We start from the raw sequence: 24,282 nt of genomic DNA, 5'->3' as shown, positions 1-24,282 counted from the left end.
CAGAGGACCTTCAGCTCTCAAATTCTCTCTGCTTAAGCTGTTATGTATTCTTACCACCAAACTTCACATTTAAAGGCTCTGGATGCGATCTCTGAAGATGGCGTGAAACACCTGCCGTAGTCTCATTGCTTACAATTTGGGAACTGCAGATAAGTTGGATAACTTTCCCACAGATCTCTTATCTGGTCCTTCTGCTCTGTATTCCATTTTGTAAACACTATATTAAAAGTTTATTTTGGTGGTGAAACAGATGTAAATGGGTGGGTTAGCATTCTCAGTCTCTTGCGGAAGCAATTCAGTATTACAAATATAGATATAACTCTAGAAAAGTAAACATGGCGTTAGTAAGCGTAGCTTTTCGGCAAAGGTACAGCTCTTGAGAGCAATGCTTTTCCATTGCCTTGTTCTCCTTTGTACAAACAATGTAGGGATGAGGAGGAATAGGCAAAGAGAAAAGGAAAGAATTACTCTCTGCGAAAAAATGCTTGAGTTAAAGATGCAGTATGTATCTATAAGAATAAGCCAAAACTGGTGTTGGGGTATGCTATATAAGTGGTAGGATGTGATGAAAGATAAGTCTGATCTTACTTGTCATTGCTATTCATCTGCCTTGCAATGGAAGAAGGATTTTTTCTGTTTTAATAGTGGATTTTCTCAATTACTCTTTCTATTTCTTTCTTCACTTAGTTCTGAAAAGAAAACATGCAAGGAAGAAGATTCTCTGGATGAGAAACCTGTAATAACCTAATGCAGCAGGAGCTGATTCTTCCTAAACCTCATAACAGGAATTACAAAAGTACCACAGAACTTTCCCAAACTTTACTCTTTTGTTATGAAAGAACGAGGCTGGCATTACATTAATTTCTATGGTTATACATTAAAAGTCTTTTCACTGGCTCTATAATTTGACCTTCTGTGTGGCTGGCTAGTGCCATAGCTTCATAGCTTCTTTCTTATGTTCTCAGCAAAATGTCAATATGGAAAATTTCTGTAGTTAGAGATGAAAGCATCTTAGTTGCTGAGATTTCTGTGAAATACGTGAATAACTTGGAAGAATAAATGTACCTTTATATTTATAATGAAAGCAAAATTTATACTTTCTTATTTGATGAGTTTTAGAAATGCATAAGTCTAAATCCAGGAATGAAGACACAATTATGCTACAGAGAAATATAGTAATTCTTAGATTGATACTTTGAATGTACATAGCCTTTTATTAAAACATTTTTGTGTATGCCCTGTACCTAAATTCAGAATAAGCTTCAAATAATTTCTTCATTCCTCCTGAAAAAGCCCTAGTTTTAATGGTGATTAGTATTATGTGGAAAAATATCTAGCTGAAGTGTAAAGTCCAAGCATATGTATGGGAAGTAAATATAACTGGCCAACCTAAATCTCTTGGCCAACTATGTGCCTCTGCCTCTTTGGGAATTATTCTTGTACTTGTTCAAAATGAGACTACACACTCTTGGGTTAACGATCTTTTGTCTTACGCATCTGTAAAGAGAAGTGAATCGTCATGAGGGATGGAAACAATATATAGAGGTGATAGGTTGCTAATCAGTCAAGGATCTTGCACTAATTCCTGGTCCCTTGAGCAAAGCCTAAATAAAGTAATTTGGGAGGAACTGCTATGTCAGGATTGCTAGAAATAGCAACCTCCTCCAGTCTCTGGAAGTGAGTTATGAAACATGAGCAAACACAACCTCTTATCTATTTCTGGAAGTCATTTTTGTATCTTTGTTCCCACCACCACCAGTAGCATCAAGGCTTTGGCTGATGGATCCTCACAATTGCAGACCTACCCTCCCACCATGTTCCTCAGAGTTTTTAGCTTACTGATACAGAAGATGCTTTTGTTCAGCACTTCTCCATGACATGTAAGGAATGTGGATTCATGCTGCGCTTTCTGTCCTAGGACTTTGCCTCTCACTAGCTATACTGCAGAACTATTTAAGTTCTGATATATTTCAGTCCTTCTAAAAAGGTAGGTAAAGGGGCAGGATCTGGACCCTAATTCTAAAAGTGCTCAGGTTAGTCTTACATCTAAACCATTTAATGGAATATTTAAAGGCATTTGAACCACAAATGTCTTCTGATAAAGACATGCTACAGTGAACATGGTCAGAGAAAGAGTGAGAGCTGGGGCATTTTAGACTGGGAAGTGGGACTGCTGTTTATAGAGAGTGTGGTTTTCTCTTCCAGATTTTCCTTCTGTGTGTTCAGATCCTAAGACTGAGAATTTTATTACATCAGTTAATACCAAGGATTGAGAATAAATGGTTTGTATAAGCTTTAGAAAATTATCCTGGTAAACTTAACCACCTGTTTAATATTTGACTAGTCCTTTTCACTTTAGACTTAGAGTTTAAGGTCAATGTAAACTAAATATAAATATACACTATACATTAGTGGAAAGGAGCCACCAAATTGTGGGAATTTCACAGCAGACACGTTCAGATTTTGCTTTTATGAAGAGATGAGGTCAAATTCTTACTGTTCTAAGCCTCAGTGCCAGAGCACACATGAGCAGATTGCTCCACTCTTGAACGGAGACTTACATTTCAGCATATATACCATCTGGTTAATACTTACAGTAACACCGTAATGGCTATCTAGCTAGAAACTTTATAGAATTATCTGTGTTGAATTTGCCTGTTTATTTTTTTAATGGATAGATTTTGTCTGGTGAATTTTAACCTCACTTCTTGACTACTTTTCATCTCTGAACTCGACTATTATTCTTCAAATTGATTTTAAATTAGAGACCAAGTCTGTCTTACATTTTTTTGTAAATCTGACTTTACCATTATCTAAAGCAGCAGTAGATTTATTAGTTACAACACACAGACGGGACCCACCAAATTGTGACTTGTGGTCTGCCCTGAAATAAATTTCTGTATCTCATCAATAAATTAGGACAACAAAACTTTTTGGAAGTCAAGGTTCTAGTGATTTCGTTCATGGGATGAATCATCAAGAATCCTGGAATCCTATTTCTAACTAACTGTCTCATTATTCTGCTCTGTAATTATGAGCTACTCTCACTGCTCCTGACTGCCTACCTGCTTCCCATCTGTCTCTCAGGCCTCTGAAGAAGGCCTTATTACATGTTTGTACAACACCTAGCATGATAGGTCCTCTGACTGCTACTGTTATATAAAGAGCAAATGCCAACAATACTAACTCTACGATGTAATACAACCTATATATATATATACATGGATAATACACATTTTAAAAAAAAAAAAAAGAGGAGCCTCGCTGGGACCCAAAGGAATTATCAAATTAAAAAGCCTCTTTAAAACTTATGAAGTAATGTTAGTCTTAGAAATGCATATAGAGAAAAACTGTGGTATAGGAATAAAAAAACCTGAATGACTAATCAGAATTTCACAAGGAAGACACATATCTGAGCATTTTGCTCATTGAAACATCAGTATTTGGGGGAAAAACATTTGTTCAACTGCCTTAGAGATCACATAGAAAATATGCTGATATATACAATATATTTGCTTATTTTTCTTCTATAACGTATCCATACTTTAAAAGCATTTATTGACATATTGCCTGAAAATGTATTTCATTGAATCTAGTAGTCTCCAAATTGGAAGCATAGCTGAGTATATCGTGATGTGATTTGTGGCAGATTGGGATATGTTGATGTCCAATGGTAAATATCACTTGCTCCGTGAAAGCTTTTTTATTTCAACCTCCACTTTAGACCAAATTTAATTTTGACTGTTGTCTTCTATGCCATCTCTATATTTGCTTAGAACACTTCCCTTATCTGTAACATGCAGGGAACTTAGGCCGTGTTTGATAATGAAAAGCCCAGTAAAGACTTTTAAAGGCTTTCTTTTACTGGAAGAGGAGGTCTTCCACTGGTAAGGCCAGTGTTTTTAAGGGATTCTACATGGGGGTTTTCTGAGAAGAAAGTGAGTGAGTATTTCACCTGGAGAGAGGTGTTGAGGGAGACAGTGTACTCAGGCTGGGGGACAGGAGGGAAATCCAGAGGGAAGGGGTAAGAACACTGTCTGGAAAGAGGAAGAAGATCAGAGAGGAAGAAGACAGGAGGAAGTCTCCTGTCTCATTTGGTACTCTTGATGACCCTCATGTCCCACAGAAAAAGAGCTCAGTGAAAGCAGATACACACAGGACATCTTTTTTTTTTTTTTTCCTCAGAAGTAACTTACTTATTTGATTTAAAGGTCTAAGTTAAAGTGTCTAAGGTTAAAATTTTCTCTTAGATTGCTTCTTCCTTCCTTCCACAGTCCCTTTTATGTTGTCTAAATGCCAAGTTCAGAGCAAACAGTGACGCTGGAAAAATGCTATATGTGTCTTAGAGGTCAGGACAGAAATTTCAGTATCTACTGAGTTTTCCTACCCAGGCAGTAAAGTACAACCTCAAATTTGTCCATTTAAGTAGGTGTAAAAGATACAGTGCTTTATATTACAAGTGACTTAAGAAAACTGAGTGAGGCTATAGACTGTTCCTTAGCAATTACTAATGGCTCTAAAACAATGAAAGTAAACATCTATTGTGGGTGGGTTTGGGTTTTTTCCCTCTTTCTTTCTTTATTGTTATCATTATCATCAAAATATTCCTTTTCAAATGTGGGTAAGTAACTATCAGTGAACAGACTAATTGTTTCTCTGAGTGCAATTACAGATAGTGGGAGGAGTGTTAAAAGAGAGTAGCTTTAAATGAATTAGCACTGATACTGAAAGCAATCTTGGTAGCTAAGGTAGCATGTTAGAATTGGCCATGCTGAGCCCCAGCTTAGTTCGCATCATTCACTACTTTTCTCTCAAAATACTCTAATCCCTGTCTTTGCTTACCCATGATGTTTGCTAGTTTCCATATTCCCTCTATTGCAGATTTTGTTGGTACTGATGCCTCTCCTCCATGTGGGAGTCTTCCAGGATTTGGCACACAGTGCCAAGTGATGCCTTTATGCACAAAACTGGCTTATGTCCTACCTTATGGTTGGTATGTCACCGGCATGATTCCTGTCCTGATGTGGATGTGAAATTGTGATAAGCCTTCAAATTTGATTTGGGGGAGTTCTAATAATTCTGTGATATATTAATAAAACTTTTTTAAAAAATAATTCTGGAAGGAGCTCATCTAGAACAGCCCCCATTTAAAGCAGAGTGAATTTTAAAGATTAGATTAGATGAGATTAGACTAGATTAGATTAGATTACATTACATTACATTAGACTAGCCAGGGCTTTGTCTTCTTGCCGTCTGCCTTCTGGCTGGGCAAGGAAGTTCTTTCGGTGCGTGCAGGGCACGTATTGGAAAAATGGGGAGAGTGGGGAAGCTCTGTATGTGGCAGGTGAGACCAACTGATCAACTTCAATGAAGGAGTACAGGAGGCACCAGAACTCCGTTTCTTATTTCTTTTCCTCTCCTCTTCCCAGACATTTTCTCATTATTGTTTCCCTGACTTAACAATAATTTGGTTTTCAGGAGCAATTTAAAGCTGTTTTTATAAAAATAAACTGAGAAATTGGGAAAAGTGAAGAGAGCTGGGTTCCATCTGAGCAAATGTTAGACTGGAAATCGAGGCGCATAGTCCTGGGCTGCTACAGATGATAGGCTGTGGTCATGTTTGCAGCATAGCTCCATCCAGAAGTCTGGCAAGTGTACTGAGTCACTGGGAGATGCTCTGGATCTGGAGATTTGTCTGTGGGTCGTGGCAGAGAGAAGATGGTGGGAAATGGAAGTGAAAATTGAGGAAGAGGTGGGAAAAAGTACATGCTCTGTAGGGCATAAATACATAGCTCCTGTGTACCTTGTTCATGTCTCCACTTTTAATATTGCAAAGTTACCGGAATACCTTGTGTGGTCCCAAAGCTTCATCTGTTATCTTGCCTCAACTTGTTCGTGGCACACATATATGTAATTGTTCCTTGGCTAACACTGCTCTTCAGCTTCAATAACTCTTCTCATTTCTTGGTGTTTACCCCTCTGATGATGTGTATATACAGACAGCTGTCACTCCCCTCATACCCTTTGTTTGCTATGCAAAGCACTCTAGGCTTTTATAGTCTCCTCTTGTAGACGGGGCTCTTTAGTTCCCTTGTCTCCCCTGCACCTGTTCCAATTCATCCTCATTCAGCTTTACGAGGACGACAGACCTGTTTCAGAGGAGGTCATACCAGAGTCTCTCCAGCTCCAGTGACATGCTCCCAGTTTGTGCCTCTTTTCTTTGTGAGCAGTTCCTGCCTGGTAATGCTTATTGACATTTTGTCACCAACAAATCCCACTCTTCCTTCTTCTCTTCCACTTCAGATCAGAAAAAATTGTCAGCCAAGACCATGATTCAAGACCACCATGTTGCACTTTCTGCTACTAAATTTCACCCAGTATAGTTTACGCAACGTTCGGGGGGTACTGAACTTTTCTGTACAATAACCCCATGCTTCCAACCTGTGCCATTTGCATTTTTCTTTAACCAACTTGTACTTTCGTCCCCACTTCATTACTGTCAAATAAAATAATCTCACTTCTTATTCAGGAAGTCTACTAAAATTTAAATCACAGTAATTTACCTTTCAGTCCAATGTCTAGTCTTCTGCCTAGTCAGTCCCTCATCCATTTTATGCCACTGGTGCTAACCTCTGTCTTCTCTAACTCGCCTGATAATTCCCTACATGTCAGAATAACAAATATTTTTTAGGAGTCATTTGATTTCTTTGTGTCATATGCAAGTCACATAAGGAACGCGTGCATGCTAACAAGTATGCTTACAATTTTAAGTGCAATTCAGTGCATAACACTCTGCTAAATGAAAGGAGAATTCGAGCTGAAGCAAACCAAACAGATCCCATGCTTAATTTGATAATAAAGATTTTATCTGGAGCTGGCAGGAACTGGATCTTCAGCTAGTTTGGTGATTTCCACTTTCCAAGAATCCTTGCAGTAGGAAGCAGCACCTTTTTAAAGGCCAGGGGCAATTAATGCTACCGAATTTTTGCAGGGAAGCTGTTTACGGAGGCAGTGGGAGACCGCGCGGCAGGGAGCCGTGCTGGAACCCAGGCGCGCATGTGGGAATTTCATAGGGAAGGGTGCGAACCTGCGAGAGCCGTTTGCACACCGAGCTGTTGGACTCGCCCCCTCAGCCCCAGCTGGCCTCCAGATCAGGGTTGCAGTGCGTGGGAAACGCGTCGCCGGTGCGGTCCCCGCGGGAGGGACCCAGCCTCTCCTGGCCGGCCGCGGTCTTAACCGCAACCAGGCTTTCTACAAACCACCGTCCAAAGCCCGGCCAGCCTGCCTGTTACCTGTCAATTTAATTTCAGAAGCCAGCCAGGATGAGCTTCCTGTTTTATGTGCATGTCTGTCGGTCTGTCTGTATACATATCGTATTTGAATTTGAAAAACATTCCTACATTGCCCGTACCTAGTTCTGGGCATTCGTGCAGCTCTGTATTGCCATTTACTCGGCGCCGGGGCAGGCGGCAGCAGCCCCTTCCCCTCAGCAGGCCCTCCCAGCGCTGCCCCGAGTGGGCTCCTTTCCCCGCAGCCCCCGGACGCCAGGGGAGCAGGGGAGCCCCGCCGGGTGCCCCGCGCTGCCCCACGCCGGGATCACCCTCTGCACACCCCCCCAGCCGGACCCCCTCAGCCCCCGTCCGCCGCGGCAGCTCTGAGGAGAATCGCCCGGGCCGCGGCGCCCGGAGGGGGCCGGGGGCGGCGGGCCGCGGCGGGGGCGCCTGACAGCGGGAGCGGCGGCGGGCGGGCGGTGCGAGGCAGCACGGCTCTCCCCGCCCCCGGCGGTCGGGGCCCTGCCGTCCCTGCTGTCCCGCCGGCGGCGGGGAAGGGCATGGAGTTGGCGGGAGTCTATAAAAAGCCGCCGTGAGACGAGGCCGCCGTCGTGCCAGAGCCGGCGGGAGAGGCTGAGGCGCGGAGCCGGGGCGCGGCACTGACACCATGATCAACCCCAACTACTACCCGTGGGGCTACGACAGCGACAACGGTGAGTGGGGCGGCGGCCCGGCCCGGCTCCTCTGCGGCCGCCGCCCCTGCAGGCAGCGGCTCTGGGAGCAAGCCCCAGGCAAACCGGGAGGCCCCGCTTCCTGAGGGAAGAGGGGGAATGGGGGCGCCAGGCGGGCCTGGGTCTGCGCACTGGCAGCGCGGCCGGGTGCCGTGGCCGGTTGGTTGTCCTCCACAGGTGTGGAAGAGGCGAAGCTGGTGGAAGGAGAGGCCGTGGCAGAGGTCTCTAAGTTAAATAAAGTCAGTTTTCCTACTGTTAATATAATTTAAAATTTGTCAGAGCTTCAAAATCCTGCTTTAGGCTAGCCTTGGTGCAGGAAGAGCAGTGCTGGTCTGCAGCATGGCCACCGTCCCTCCTGCCTTTGGAGGTTGGAAACCTGGGTGGCCTGTTGTTCCCCCACTCTCCCCTGCTGTAGGAACAACAGCACGGCCTCTGTCAGGCTTTTCCCACATGAAGTTCTTGATAAAACCATGACATTTTAAATCCATGTTTCAAATTCCTGCCTTCTTCAGATATCGGTGGCCTTTCCTCTCTCCAGATGGGTACATGGTGCCACATTTGAATCATTTGGGTATATCCCATCATATTTCTAGCCACTGCTGGACTTGGAGTATACCCCTCTAGTTTCCTTCCTTGGCCTATTGTCAGTCTCCTAATAAGTAAAGTCCTGAGGTTGCTATGAGAGTTTAGGTACAGTTGAATGACTTGCAGTATCCAGTATTCCAGCCAGAGTAATCTAATTGCTTTCTTTATATAGTGAAGCTCTTGACAGGGCATGACTAACAACCAGGCAATTAGTAACCTACTTATTAATACATTTAATTGATGTTCTGTAGCTAAGCAAAGCCAAACTTGCATTTATTGTAACACAGGTATAATTCATACATAGCTGGAAAAGGTTGTCATGATATTTCTCTGTATTTTTTCCTAGGACCAGATCAGTGGCACAAAAATTACCCGATTGCCAAAGGACGCCATCAGTCACCTATTGAAATCAATAACAAAGAGGTTCATTATGATCGCTCCCTACTACCATGGTTTGCTAGTTATGATCCTGGTGCAGCTAAGACCATCCTCAATAATGGGAAAACCTGCAGAGTTGTATTTGATGATTCTTTCGATAGATCAGGTGAGTTTTGTTTTCATCTCAAGCTGTCATTATATATCAGTGACTATTTCTGAAGCTGCTTGGAGGACAGAGTGTGCTCTGAATGCTCATGGCTGTCAGAAGGTCTCTGTGTACTGCCTGCGTGTGACGTACAGGTTTCTGTGACTCCAGTGCCCTGCACAACTGGTGGGAAAGGCCTGGGACTACTTTTGAAGTCCATAGGTAGAATCCGAGGGAATGGAGAGAGCTGCAAACAAGCTTAGTGCAGGATGAATTAAGGTGTAAGGTAAATTTCTGAGCTTGCAAAAGCCATTGCAGTTGTGTTGCTTTCCAGGAGCAGGGAGTCCACGCTTTACCTATGAGGACTGAATTCCATTCAAGCTATTTGAGATGCCCAGCAGAACATCTTCAACTGTGTATGTGGCTGAAGTTACAATATTTGAAAACTGTACCCATGTGATTTCTGATAAATGAAGTAATGAACCAGATGTTACCACAAAGTCACAGTATTTAATCAGTTAAAACTCCCTTTAGCATTCATGAGACTTTGTCTTAATGAGGATTATAGGGCTGAGAAATTCCAGTGTTTCAGCTTTAATGTCCAAAATCTTTTATCTACTCATAGTTATGACAACATACAATGTGCTGTATATGTAATGCCTAGCTTTTAAGAGTTAGTGGGTTATATATTTTGAAGAGATATGTTTGTTCTGTTTAACAGGTGCTAGAAATATTTAGTTTATGTTGGCAGAACCACTGACATTTCATGTTAATACTGTTGGCTATATTTCAAAGGAAAAAACATGACTGAAAGAAGTATGAAATTGCATTAGTACTGTGATAAAAAGGAAAAATCAAATGCATACCTCACTCTTTATTCTTGTATCAAGGTCAACAGAATTGTGTTATTATTTATAGTACATGGGATGGTAAGAAAAGGAAAAAGAAATGTCAATTTCAGTAAAATATTGGAAAGTCTGTCTTCCACAGTGATGAGACTTATTTCTTAACTGCATTTAAAGTTCCAATTTCTATTACACTATAAGTAGGATTGACAGCTATAATTACTAGGAAGAGTTTTACTAGTAGGTTGATTGATCTTAAATATCTATGGGCATGGATTTAATTTAACGGATTTTTAATGAATCACTTCAGTTTCGTGAAAACTGAGGATCAAAATGTATGTAAGCTGGACTAGTTAATTCACTATCGAAACTCACAAGTGACTAGGCAGTCAAGAGTTTGATTACTTTTCTAGCAAAGTGGGAATCTTTAATGTTACTTGAATAAATACATTTTTAACGTCAGATAACACAAAACATCAGTAAAGAGATGTAGTTGTGGCGTATGAGAAGACCTCCATGACCATTACTTACCATTTTTTACTCTCTTGTATTTGTTGGAACACCATCAGATATATCAATGGTTGCATCTTCTGCGTGAATGTCAGAGTAATTATTGTTATAATTACTCAGATTTTTCACGGGAGGGTGTATCCAGGCACAGCAGTCTACAGCATGGATTCAACGCTGTGGCCACAAAAAGCAGAAAGCTTTGGAATGTTCTGAAGTTTTTTTCAGAGGAACTGCTCAGTAACTGTTGGTGTTCTGATCTCAGAAATAAAAAGTGACTCACTGGAAAAAAAGTAGGTGTATTTCTCAACTCTTTGAAGGCAAGAAACATTCAGTGTTTATTGTTATGTCTCCTTTGTTATACCATTGCCTGCAGAGTCTGTGGGTGGTGTTCCTTCTCTAATATAATGCTAATTGCAGGACGAATTCCACTGTGCATACTCCTACTGACTTGAGCATGTTTTAAGTTTTTTAGGATATGTACAGTGACTTATTTTTTGTGTAAAGGAACCACCAGCTGCATAATACATACATATGTAATAGCAATCATATAGACTTGAAGTTTTTATTCCTTTGGAACAAAAACATTCTGTCTATCTATCCATCTATCACTCTATCTGTCTATCTGAATTATTTCTGAGTTAACCAGAAAACTAAGGGCTTCCTTTATTTTCTTAACTTATTCAGTTAGAGTGGCCATACCCCTATCTGTAGTTCTATCTAGATTTTCATTAGTGGTAGATGAAATAGATTGCTGAATAAATTGCAGAGGTGAGTGATAAAACAAATTACTTTGGATGTCTCCAAGTTTTACTTCCATTGTGTCTTTTCTGCCAGGAATACTTTGAATATTCACCATTGGGACAGTTTCTTAAACCCAAATGATTGGAGAGAAGCTTCTGGGGAAAGTGCCATCCAATGTAATTCACATATTATGTTGAAAAAGGCCTTATTACTGTTATCTTTGGAGTTAGTCTAGTGGAACGAATTGGAGAATTTATCTCCAGCTATTTATAAAGTCTGGTTGACTTTGAGAATCTGCTATACTATTGAAGGCTTTGTTGACAGATATTTGCTTTAGGAGCTGTGCCATGCCTCTGCTGCCTGCATGAAGTTAATGGATTGTTGTGGACTCAGTTGCCTGTCTTACCATACCTATGTGGAAGAAGGACCTTAAGCACTGTAAAATCATTGCAGGTGGAGGCTGGAGTCTCAAAATCTAGGAAAGAACGGGGAGCTGAAATCAAAACCTCTAGGTGGCTGTGCTCAATAAAGCCCATACCAGAACTTGGGTACTTTGGCAGCCTACCACTGCTATGTTTTTTGGCCTGAATGGCAACTCAGATACTCTTACATCCAACAGTGACTCTGGTTTTGTTTTGAATTAGGGCTGCAATCTTATTTCTACTAGCAGAGTCCATTTGCTTTTAAAATTCCAAAAATATTCATGCCAGAGTAGTGTCCTGAGAGCACCTAACTGGTGAGACCATTGTCATGATGCTGTGTGAGATATATAGCTTGTAACTTCCTTACAATTAATGACTCTTTGACTTTCTTTATAATGCCTTTGTTAGATGGTTAGATCAAGGAGTTAAGTTGTTTAATAAACAGTAAAGATACGTAAGTCTTGTACTGGAACCCAGACACAGCAGCTGGGGAGAGATACACTAAGGCTATGTCAAATGGATGCCTTCTTTCATCTTTTCATTTTGTTGTTTTTGTCATCTCCTTGGCACTTTCTATGGAAGTTCATCGGCCAAACAGATTCCTACTTCTCCTTTTACTGACTTTCTGATGGGTGACATTTAAGGGCTTGGAGTACCTCAGTGCAGGTACACTTTCTTACAAGGTTACCTTGATGCTGTTTGCAGAATCTTTCCAGTTCTTATCAAAGGAATGTGTGCCTTTGGAAGTGGATGATGCAAAAAAAATGTAAGGAGACAGTTACTGTAAGCAGTGAGAGCTTGTTGCTTATCAGTCTCTTTTAGCATGACTAGTGCTTGTGGACAGCATTTCCTAGAGTAACACTTTGTAGGAAAACTAATTTATCTTTGCAAATGACATTCTGATTATCAGTTCCTGGTGCACAAACATTTATTTGTTGACTGGTGCTAAAACAATGAGGACAAAATCCAGTTACTATAATGAAAAATGGGGGAAGTCTGTCCATAGACACTCAAGTTCTGGTTGATTCCTGCAAAAAGTTACTTAACGTTTTGTGTACTGAATTTACACTGGAACAAGCCAGTAGCCATTACAAGAGTAGCACAGCTAAATCCCAGTGCTTGCGTAGCTGTGGTACTTACCACTCAATGGCTATACCGCGTACCGCAAAAGGCAGCAAAGTTAAATTCTTCCTTCAGTGTTAAACACGTGTCATTTGTAGTGTCTGCGTGAAGGTACTGAGCGTTAATATGAGCACCGCAGAGCTTGGGTACGGGGAATTTAGGAGTTGAGTTTCTGTTAACCTTGAACTTCCATTTAGAGGTAAAAATGCTTGAACAGTCAAGGGTCTACTGAGGCTACAGTTACATAGTGGACCGTCAGTTTTCTGCCCCTGGAGATGGGGATTTCAGCCCTACCGTAGATCACAAACAAAGATCATTTGGGAGCTCACTGATGAACAGGTTGTGATTAAGAGGCACGAAACTGGAAAAGGTGTGTTGCAGTGCAGGTGAGGGTAGGTGGCATGCTGACAGGCTTCTGTCAGACACTTCTCTTTGCCAGTCTGTCCCTGTTAAGAGTACAAAGTTCAAATACAAACAAAAGTAATTCTTCTGCATATCTATTCAGTGCTTGCTTAAAGAAAATTTCAGTGAGAACTGAAATTTCAGTTTCTAAAGCTTTTAGGGAACACATTTTATCCCTGCAGTTAGCCAGACTGTTTCAGTACAGAGATCCTCTTTTGAGCAGAGGCTTTTTTATAACATCTAAAATGTGGCACTGACATTTAAAAGCTGCGGTTTTTACATGGCACTGTTAGATTCTGTTACAAAGCAGCGTTACGAAGGTAATGAGTCTTTTTCAGTTGTTATGCAGTAATACCTTACTAATTCAATTTCACTGTGGTTTACCAGTTCATCATAAATCTTATAAGAACAGTTATTTCTTCTCATGTTTATAAACACAACTCTCCTCATGAGTCTGTTTGGTGCTCCTTGCATTTTTTCCACCTGGCTTTCACAGTATGCCTTCACAGCAGGCAGGGAAGGCATTTGTGTAGGCATAACTTTGCCAATTTTACCTTAGTGAGGATAGATGACAATTGACATTAGTGCAGATTAACAACCAGACCCCTACCTAAGCCGCTCAGCAAGTGGCTGCACTTACTTCAAAACCTTCTTGTCACATTTCTGTTGTTAAGGACACTCTGCTAACTAAGGTAAAGTGAGTGGAGTGGTCATCTCCACTCAAACTGCATCACACCTTCCTTTTGCTGTGTAAACATAGAGAGTGAGATACACAGTTTTTTCTCGCCTTAGTTACATCCTTCTGTACAACACTTGTCCTCTCTGCGGCAAACATCTGCCCCAGTCATTACATAGAGAGTGGGAAAAAAAAACAGTATTTTATTAGCCAGTTCTGTCTCATGCTGCTCAGTTTATGACGGATCAAATAAAAGGTGAGCTTTTTTACTGGAACTGATGTCCACATGTGTGTCCATGTAGGACTGCACCGTTCTTCAGTGTGGATGGGGAGGGACATAGGATTTGAGCAAGTGCTTCAGACTGACATGACATTTTTATGTCTGGTATCAGGCACTGGTGGAGGGTGATGTGAAACCCATATAAAAAGAGTCAGTCATTGAGCAATGGGATGAGAGTTTGCAATGATAACGCACCAAAAGGAGTGAATACTTTTCTCCCTTTTCTTCCTGGACTGGTTTTTATATTCCTGCAGCTGGGCCATGTTAGTTTAATGACAGCAAGTTTGCTGGAGTTACATTTTGGTAAGTCTGTTGTGGCATCCTGTTACTTCTTGTAGAGCAGAAGGAGGAACAGAAATGCCACGTTTCCAATGTTCAGAAGTAAGTCCAGCCATTCAGCTAGCCAAGTGAAAAGGATTATGCAGTATTTCAAAGGACTAAGAGAAAAGCTGGCTGCACATATATCAGGGAGTGAGCCTGCAGGCTCCTTTTTTAAAGCTCTTGCTTTTTGTTTCATGCAGTGTCACAGGTAGGATCTCAGAGTGAATTATGGGGCCTTCTAGAAAAGCATCCTTTTGTAAGTGTTTTGTGGTAGGAAAACAGCTATCGCAGCCTTAAAACTCAGTCTCATACATTTGAGGTGAACATTTCCTTTGTAACAATTGTTATAATAATTCCCTGTTACATATAAATATGTAAGTATATAAATATAAAGCTATATTTTAACACCACTGAAAAACGATTTAAAGATACCATAGTTTCTTTTATAAACTTCTAGTTCATGTTCTTTTTCTGTTACATGGGTGTGTATTTATTTGTGTTAGTATTTTCTGAAAACAAAAACACAAGAGGATAAAGATACCTTTAGAATTTAGGTTCCAAGCCACATGTTTAAAAAAATAAAGATTTCTTTTACTAACTTTGAGCTGTGCGGACATAGTTTGGGATTTTTTGTTTTAGATATTGGAGAACTGCATTCTTGTAACTGTTCTGTTTACCTTTTTTAAAGCATAGGGAAATTTCATTTAGTGACATAGGGAAATTTAGTTTACTTACATGATCATTTCACGTATTTCTGTATTTTATACTACATATTTGCAATTAAAAGAAAGAAAACACCTTTTGTCCTTCAGGAGATGTTGGTTTATAGGCATCTTAGTCTTTGCATCATTCTATCTGTTTAAAGGGTGCTAAGTAAAAACTACTGCCTATTTATAGATGAGTGAAACAGGAATGTGTTGGCACGAGGTGATGCAGAGCTTCACCTAATGCGCAATCGAAAATGTTTGCTGATGGCCCATCAGTGGAAGTAATGACACATTTTTACCTTAAACTGGATTATTTGGTCTTACGGATCTATTTTAATGAAGAATTGATGGCCTTGTTAGCTACTACTGTTACCATGTCTGCATCGGCCACAGTACTGAATGTCTGTGGGAACAAGTAAAAGGAATTTTTTGAGAATAACAGCTTGCTCTTTATGTTCAGTAAAGAATACTCTTAGTACTTTATTTCTTGAGATGATAATGGATTTCATTCCTTTTCAGATTTAAGGATATTTTTCTCTAGCATATAAACACCTGTTCTTGAGAACTGCTGAATGGTTTATACGAATGCTATAACTTCTGTCGCCAAATAAAGTGAATGACAATTTAACATTAATTAGTATTTGGTGAATGTGAAGTTCTTCCCTTTTTATTGTGAGATCCTTTCAAATGTATCACCTTCATTTGGTATATAATGTAAAAATGTTAAGACTGTTCAGAATACATGGTATTGTTCATCATAGACTGAACTTTTCTTTAGGAAAATAGCTTGCCTTCTCAGTGATTGCTTTTCTGGCTTATTTGCTGTTTTCTTTCTCCTCCTCCATAGCCGGAGGGAGCAGCCATTATAGCAGAAGCAGCATCAGTAACTTCGTAGCTTTTTAAACAAATAAGTCATAGCCTGCAGTAAGAGACACAATTTGTAGTGTTTTGTGGGAATTTATTTATCATCTTGCACTTCAATAGTTGATCTTAATCATGGCTATTTTTGTGTGCTTTGATATCGGTAGATATTAGATGGAATTCAGGGGGAGATTAAGACATCTAAATTTAGGTGTCTTATGTGCGCTTTTAAAAGTAGGTGGGTTATGTCTCTAAACTCCCATTCTAGTCAACAGAAATGGAGTCACACTTAATCAATGGAGTCTAGACAGCAATTCAGGTCACCATCTGTTGAGTGTCTACCTTAAGGGAAGCAGAATTACTCTAGAGGCTTGACTGTTCTGATTAGGGGCTTACTTCAGTTACCCAAACATAGGTATCTCATGCCATTTTTGATAACCTAATGTATTTCACCTTGCCTCCGATACTGCTTTAGATAAGTACAGTTCTTCTACAGATCCTGTATCACATCTTCCAGTCCTGCCCAGGTGTCTTTGGAATATCCCAGAAGGTACTAGATGCACATTTATGCAGCTAAATTAAAACAATGATCTCTATTGACTGTAATGGAAGCCTAGACACAAAAAATTTTCATCTGCGTGTAAGTGCATATAGCTGAAGATGGTTGCCTGAGGTGCTGCTAAAATCAGTGCAGATTTCCAAGAGGTACTCAGTACTCTCAGAACGTAGAGCATCTGTACAGTAAATATGTATGTAAATATTTTAAATATATGTATATTTCTTTTAAAAGAATTGGAAGATACTTGAGTCTAATGCTGTTGCAGATTATCAATTGCAGTGCTGAGAGGTGGGCCACTTGTAGGAGTCTACAGACTGCGTCAGCTTCACTTTCATTGGGGTTCATCTGATGACCATGGCTCTGAGCATGTTGTGAATGGAGTGAGATATGCAGGAGAGGTAAGACTCACCACTTTTTACTTTAAAATAGGGTGTGAAATAACATTTGTCATTATCATTCAGGTGGGACAAAATTTGTCACTTGTCTGCTTTTCAAGGAGTTCTTTCTATTTATTTATCATCTGTGACATTTTATTCTTATTCCCATCAACTCTTATAAATGTGAATCAGGTTGAAGTAATTCTCACAGCATAAGAAAAGAAAAATACTATGTGAAACAAAAGTTTCCATGTTCTCAAACCAACGTGGCTTGAAACATAGGGCAGCAAGCCTGAATTACGAAGAAGCAATGCAAACTTACTAAAACAGTATTCTGAAAGTATAGTATTATAGCAGAAGTATAAAATTGTAACAACAGAAAGGAGGAAGAATGTGTTACCTTGATTTTCTACCACTTTAGGATTGTAAGGGAAGATGAGAACTGTAGACTAATAATATAGAGATCTTACATTCACATGGATTCTTTGCCAGAATTGCTGTAATTTGAAAGCCAAATGGAAGTGAATCACGTATCAGTAGAGGACTTCTGAACTGCATGTTCTACCTGCTTACTTAAGCATCTTTTCTGTGTTCTTCAGCTTTAAGATGAGATTTCTGTTCTTTTTTGCAATTTCTGTATTAAGATGTTTATAGTTTATTTTAAAGCAAATAGTAGTCTAAATGGTAATATATGGCTGATATAATTCATATATGAATTGCTGTCCCTTTTTTTTCCTCTTTTTTTGGAAGGCCTAATCCTCATTCTTTGTTGCCCCAAACTCTCACATGTATATGAGGAACTCGAAATTCAGCCTCTGATGGCTTGCTATTCAATAATGGCTTTTTTTACATTTTTCTTTGTTTCCAGCTACATTTGTTACACTGGAATCCCAAATACAGTAATTACCTTGATGCTGTGAAAAGAACTGATGGAATAGCTGTTTTGGCCATATTTTTGCAAGTAAGCAGAAGCATGCAACCCTTCTTTGTACTGCTATTGTAGAGTTTTCTATTGTTACAGGGTTAAAAAAGCAAAACCCTCTGTATATATTTTCTAGGGATCATACCACATTGAAGGGCTTGACTTTCAGTAATGCATGCTTTTCAAGTAATAGAGCATGAGTCATGTTATTTCAAATGGTATCCAATACTACCCAGACTTGTCCCAGCAGCTATTGTGTCACTATGTGGCTGGTGGAAGCTGTAAATCCAGATGTATTTGCCCCTGCTTTGGGGACATGATGTCAGTAGTGAACCTCTGACCAATAGCAGTCAACTGTCTTCTGTGCTAACCATGGACTGATTTCAAGGACAGATACCATTCCTAGGCTTTTCATGAACTTTCTCCCAGGCAAAACTAACTCACAGACAACACATGTAACTCATCCTTTTTTAAAATCCTTTTGGGGGCCTGCAGTCTTTAGCCTGAAATATTGGCCTTTGCTCTCTCATGCTTAATATTCAACTAGAGGTAGAAAGATGGACATCTGTGTTGCGATCAACAATTGCAAACAGTAGACCTGACCATGAAATCTGGTTTTTAAACTAGAATGAAACTTTTTCCAAATTCTGTACTTGAGTCTGAAGAGTTGTTTATCTTTCTTAGGCTAAAATTCAATGTCAACAGGAATATCTGTATTGTGAAATGACTCGTGATGCTGAGTTTCTGTACTGATATAATTTCCTCATTTGGATCATAATATCTGTTGGGGTACAGACAGAAGACATAGCTTACTAAGCTGGTAGGGGTGATAAGTTGGGTTAATGCATTGTAATTTTATAGTTGATACATGTTTAGATGCACATATAAAAAATAGGAGAAAGAAGAAAATTGATTGATCAGAACTCTTTGGTTAGCTCATGCTTTCTTCTTTACAGGTAGGGAAAACTCCCAAACCGGAGATGAAGAGAATTCTCGAAGAAATAAATGCTATCAAAACAAAGGTAACAACGTTGGGCTTTTCATTATAGGAAGATTGCTGCAAATTCTCAGGACAAAAAAAAAAATCAAGATGCGTGACTTTCTGGTTTTCAAATTCTGGTCTGCAACATTGCCAGCATATACTTGTGAATAAAACCATGAGTAGCTTTTCCTTAACAAGAAGAGTCCTTTCTTCCACTTACATATGAGCCTTCTTTGGCTTTATTGGACCTTATAATTTTGTGAAAATGAGAGTCGTCTCACCAGACTTTACTCGCCTGAAAACTGGGCATGGACTCTTATTCCCTCAGTGGTCAGTGACAAAAGAAAGGCACCTTTGGAAATTGGTCCATTGGGTCTTGAAATAGCCTGCCTAAGGGACCTCTGGAAATGCCACTGACTAGACATCTGTGTCTCAGATAACGTTATGTGATAAGAATCTCACATTTCATAGGCTGTTTTGTTTGTTATTAGCACAAACATTATAAATCTAGAGTACCTGTCTCACTTAATTATATGGTGACCTAATCCAGTATTCAATAGATAGGCAGAATTTCCATAAGCAAGGAGGCCAGAAGGAAGAGTGTTTCTGCACAGAAATGAGTGAAGTGCATTGGTGCTGGACGCCACTTCACATGGCGTTAAGCATGTGAGTCAGGTTAGCTCAGGTACAAGAAGCAGCATCATGGAGTTGTATGTTGTGTCATGCTTCTCTGGACCCATCTGTGAGGGTCATTCAGTCCACTTATCTTTACACTGCATCATTATGTCTTGTGCAGATGTGTGCTTAGTTTCCTTAGTTCATACCTTTGAGTCATGGAGTCACTCTCTGTTTCTTAAAATACCAGAGCTGCATCTTTACCTAATCTTGACTGGAGCTGTTGAAGAGTTTTCTGTGTGTTTTTGTCGTGTGGGTTTTGTTTTTTTTTTTTTTAAAGGGCAAAGAAGCTCCTTTTCCAAACTTCGATCCTTCAATTCTTTTCCCAAAATCTCATGACTACTGGACATACCATGGGTCTTTCACTACTCCACCTTGCGAAGAGTGCATCACCTGGATTATTCTTAGAGAGCCTATCATAGTCAGCTCAGACCAGGTAAACTTCAAATAGCTAATATTTTACCCACTTCTTTTTAGTTACATGCCATAACCTGATCTTATTCTTTTGACAAGGAAAATGCTCATTGGATTCTGTGAGAAATTGCATGATTAAAAGGACAGTGAAGAACTGAATGCCTTAGAAACTACCTTGGGTCTCCATAGGGAACCTGTAAAAATCTTCAAAGGACTGCAGTCTACAACCTAATATGTGCAATCAACCTATTAGACCCATCTCTCTCTCTGTTTCTTTATGAGTCCTACATTGAGCAGAGATGATGACCTTCCGTACTAGGAACAGCTCATTGTTTCCTAGCACATGTCAGACATCATGGTGGTTCAAATCCACAGACGTGAGAGAGCTTTATAAATCAGTAAAATCATAATACAGTGTAGATGGTAAGAGTTTATAGCAGTTTAGAGTGTGACTGGCAGCAAGTAGTAGTTACTGTTTATGAGAGTTCTTGCTCCCATCGGCAGGAGACTTCTTGCAACATCAACTAAAGAAAAGTGTAGTTCTTTTGTTTCCCAGTCCCTGTGTTCCCAGATATTGCTAGTAGGAAAGGATGGAGTTGGATGTGGCTCATACCTTTTATTTTACACAGAGCTCAAAACTGCATTACACCAAGAGCCAATGTAGGAAAGCTCAAGCCATTAACTTGTATTCTCCTGCAACCATTTAAATCATCAAAACATTGACACATTTAGCTAAAGCTTATGTTAGGTTTGCACCAACAACTTTGATTATACAGGATTTTTTCAATGATTTATATTGTCTCGAGCTTCCTCACACAAAGTGCTCATTGCTTATGATGAATGTTTGAGGGTAATCACGGGACAAATTATGAAATAGAGCTGCTGTGAAAAAGTGACCATCTGCAATGAAATGCAGCAGGACAGTCAGGTACCCTAACGACATTGCACACTGAATGAAGCAGGAGTCCAATGTTCTCACCTAATGCAGCTCAGCATTTCCAACTTTTTGAACATTCTGCTTTACAACTGTCTCTTATAGCATGCTTCTTTCAAAAACATCTTTTATCAGAATACAAATTTCATGGGATTGGTGATTCTGTCTGCCCCGTATTCTAGATGGCATCACGTAACCAAGAAAATTACGGAAGTGTTGTATCAGGTGCTTGATACCCCTGTTTCTGGAAGGTATACCAGCTAAATTTTCACAAACAGGAGCAACATCAGATAACTATAATTTCTTGTTAATTTGAAAGCCTTCTCTGGTCACTTACCATAAAGAAGTATTTCTTGTTAATCCTCATTCCCCCTCAATCCCATTTATAGAAATTTGAATGCCCTCTTTCATCACATTTCAGCCTATGAGTCTACTTGCACCACCCAAGTCAGTTTTCTCATCTGAGATTATTCCTCTACTCAGCAGACTATAATGATATGATATCACAAATTTCAAGACTCCAGAATAGTGAGAACATGAACATTAATCAAGTGACTGATATATTATGTAGATATTATATGTAGACATATAACTTTTCATTTTAGGATCTCGAGGTGATAAGGTGTTTTGTTGCATTGATTGATGTGCATGTATCACCAAAAAAAAATATATTTTCTACTACTTTGTATTTATGTGGTTCTTTATCTTTTAAAGAATAGAACTCAGGTTTGATGGGAACCTTAGCTGGCAAGAGATGAAATATGGTAACGTATTCATATAACTTACAGCTTAATTTTCACAGCTTATTGAATTGATCTGCCTCCTGTTTCCTTGCCCATCTGAAAATCAAAATATGTGGGCTATTTTGAAGCCGGTGCTTGTGTGAAAAATACAAATATGGTCTGACTGGTTTCCACAAAATAAATCTGCTTAGAGGTTTATATTACAGAAGATCAACTACAGACTTTGTTGGGAATAGTGTAGTCGTTACTGAGCATCTCTGATTTAAAATGCGTTTTTAAAGGAATAACTAACCACATCATTAGTCCAGCTTCATGAAAAGACTTCTCGATTGCCGCTGTATTTGGGTCATGGCCTTTTTTTTGGCTTACACAAAGTCAGTGAGTTTTGGGAAACAGACAGACTGTTTTCTAACTGGCCCTACTGTAGAAAAGATGGAGCATTTAAGGTAAAAAGGAAATTACTACATATGATGGGACATTGGCTCTTATCCTGAGATAACCGCTTTTCAGGCAGAATTGGCAGTGTATGTGCGGTGCTGTATACAGATACAATAGAAAGACTTTCCTCACTCCAGACTGCCTGCAGTCTAAATAATGTATTCATAAAAGAGGATTGTGTTACCAATTATTTCTAATCCTAGAAAGTGTACTACCATGGCAGCCTCATTAATAGTAATTATTTTAAGTGCACATGCATTTACAGTGGATTGCTTGGATGCTTTTGCAGACAGATGGTAATAGTATATTAGCCACAAGGATAAGTGCAGTCACTGCAAATCAGTACTCTGCAGGAAAAATCAATTCACCAGAAATCCCTGTGAGGTGTGGAGTGGGTGGCCTAGCTGCTCAGATTACTTTTAATGAAAGCATAGGAATTTAACTGTGGAATAACTCTACCCAATTGGAGACTAATTTTTTCACCTTTATGTAGCGATAGGCTGAATATATGCTTTTTTTTTTTTTTTTTACTGAGTAGGGCAGGTCTTCCACAAATAATAATAAAGCCCAGCAATCTCTTCTCCAATAGTACTTTATCAGTGTTAACGAAACTGATGAACTGTTTTAATCTCCTATTGTTCTCATACAAATTAGTCGTGATCTGAAATCTGAAATTCAATTTCAGATGAATAATCCAGCTGGTGCATATTATACTGGTTATAAATGTGACCTCATCATTGTTCAGGCAAACTGAGATAGCTGGCTTTTCTGAGCCGTGTAGTGAAGAGCAATGTTGAGATGCCTGAGCTGGCTCAGTCCGTAAACTGGAATTAGTATAGTCACAGTGAACCCAGCTTTTACAGCCCAGACAAAAGTTCTGCTTCTATTGGACTTAAACTCTGTACCGTAAAAGGCAGATCCTTCTGTTGAAGCTAGTTGCGAACAAAGTTGATGCGTGCCATGCATGAGGCTACATTTTCAAATTTACGCATGGGAAAATGTATGCATCCTTTTCATGGTAAGCCGTTCGAACAGGGAAGTGTCAAGTGTCTGAATCACAGCTGATGTGCTTTCTGGCTGATGTTGTCCATGGCAGTGAGAACAAATGAACATAATATATCTGTAAGTGGATATGTGTTCATCCTTTGAAAATCAAAAAGCAGTAGAGGAAGAGCATTATACAGTTTTGAAGAGTATGGGTAGAACTCTTCTTACGGCATCCCTCAAAAAAAACATACCTTGGTTAAAAAAAAAAATGGCCAAGAAGAGTCAAGCTGCAGACCCTGTTTACAAAGCATTTGAAATTTTGACCAAGTCATTATCCAGATTTACATTCCTGTTGTTAGTAATGGACTTTTTTTGTGTCACTGCAGCAGAATCTCTGCTACAGACCCACCATGGAAATGAACAATTAGTTTATAATTTAGCCTTAACACCTTGCAATTCCAGGGGCTTCTTAACAATCAGACACTAAGGCAGGGTTAGAGTAGGAGAGGTTGATTAGGGCATAGGCTGTTCTGTGCACATTTTCTGAGGACTTCCTGCAGTTCCTGTGGCTGTACACAGTTCTGTAGACGGTACATAAATGACAGTACTTTTCACAATCCTGTTCAGATAGGACCGATTTTTTTCTGTCTTGACTATTTCTAAGAATATTACAGCTAGGAAAAGAACATGAGTACAGTTCTTGTGGTGATGGGGTGAAGGATATCTTCACAGCTTTGAAGGAGACTTTCTCCCCAACTTCTGGGGCTAGGCCAGCCTCCTCGGTTTAATTGTTGGGCTGTGGATTTGATCCCAAGGAATTTCCATCAGGACGCTTCGATTTTTACTCTCTTGCAGATGGCGAAGCTCCGCAGCCTATCCAAGAATGCAGAGAATGAACCTGATCTCCCTCTGGTTGATAACTGGCGCCCGACTCAGCCTCGGTATTTCAGGATGGTGAGCGCATCATTCCTCTAGGACCTGGCTCAGGTTGTGTGTCCCTGAGTGGCCTCTAGAACTAAGAGATGGTTTTGGTTTGCGTCCTCTGTTGCATTTAGCCAGAATGCCAGCTGTAAGTCCAGAGGCTGAAACTTCTGAGTCGTGAAATGTGAATTTCACTTTCAGAGGATAACATTTACTTAGGCAAATCCTATCATTAAAATGGAAGTAAAGAATCTGTTTGGCTTTTCATAACTGCTTTAACATTAGCTTTTGTTAATAGTACAAAGGAAGAAAGAAGATGCTACTAACAACTAC

The 24,282-nt window shown here is 39.8% G+C and overlaps 1 protein-coding gene across 1 annotated transcript; it reads left to right on the top strand.

The window, feature by feature from the left end:
- Positions 1–7,938: 7,938 nt before the first annotated feature.
- Positions 7,939–24,003, top strand: LOC309588477 (carbonic anhydrase 3-like; the record flags this gene model as incomplete). Its single annotated transcript, XM_082307861.1, has 7 exons — positions 7,939–7,984; positions 8,934–9,131; positions 16,836–16,954; positions 17,802–17,894; positions 18,812–18,877; positions 19,793–19,948; positions 23,884–24,003. The coding sequence occupies 7 exons, from the start codon at positions 7,939–7,941 to the stop codon at positions 24,001–24,003; spliced, it is 798 nt and encodes a 265-aa protein (XP_082163987.1).
- Between the last annotated feature and the right edge of the window lie 279 nt (positions 24,004–24,282).

The sequence above is a fragment of the Platalea leucorodia genome (genome assembly GCF_965183815.1).
Source record: "Platalea leucorodia genome assembly, chromosome: 1".
Taxonomy (NCBI): Eukaryota; Metazoa; Chordata; class Aves; order Pelecaniformes; family Threskiornithidae; genus Platalea; species Platalea leucorodia.
The sequence above is the reverse complement of the archived record's forward strand: the minus strand, read 5'-3'. Positions and strand labels throughout refer to the sequence as shown.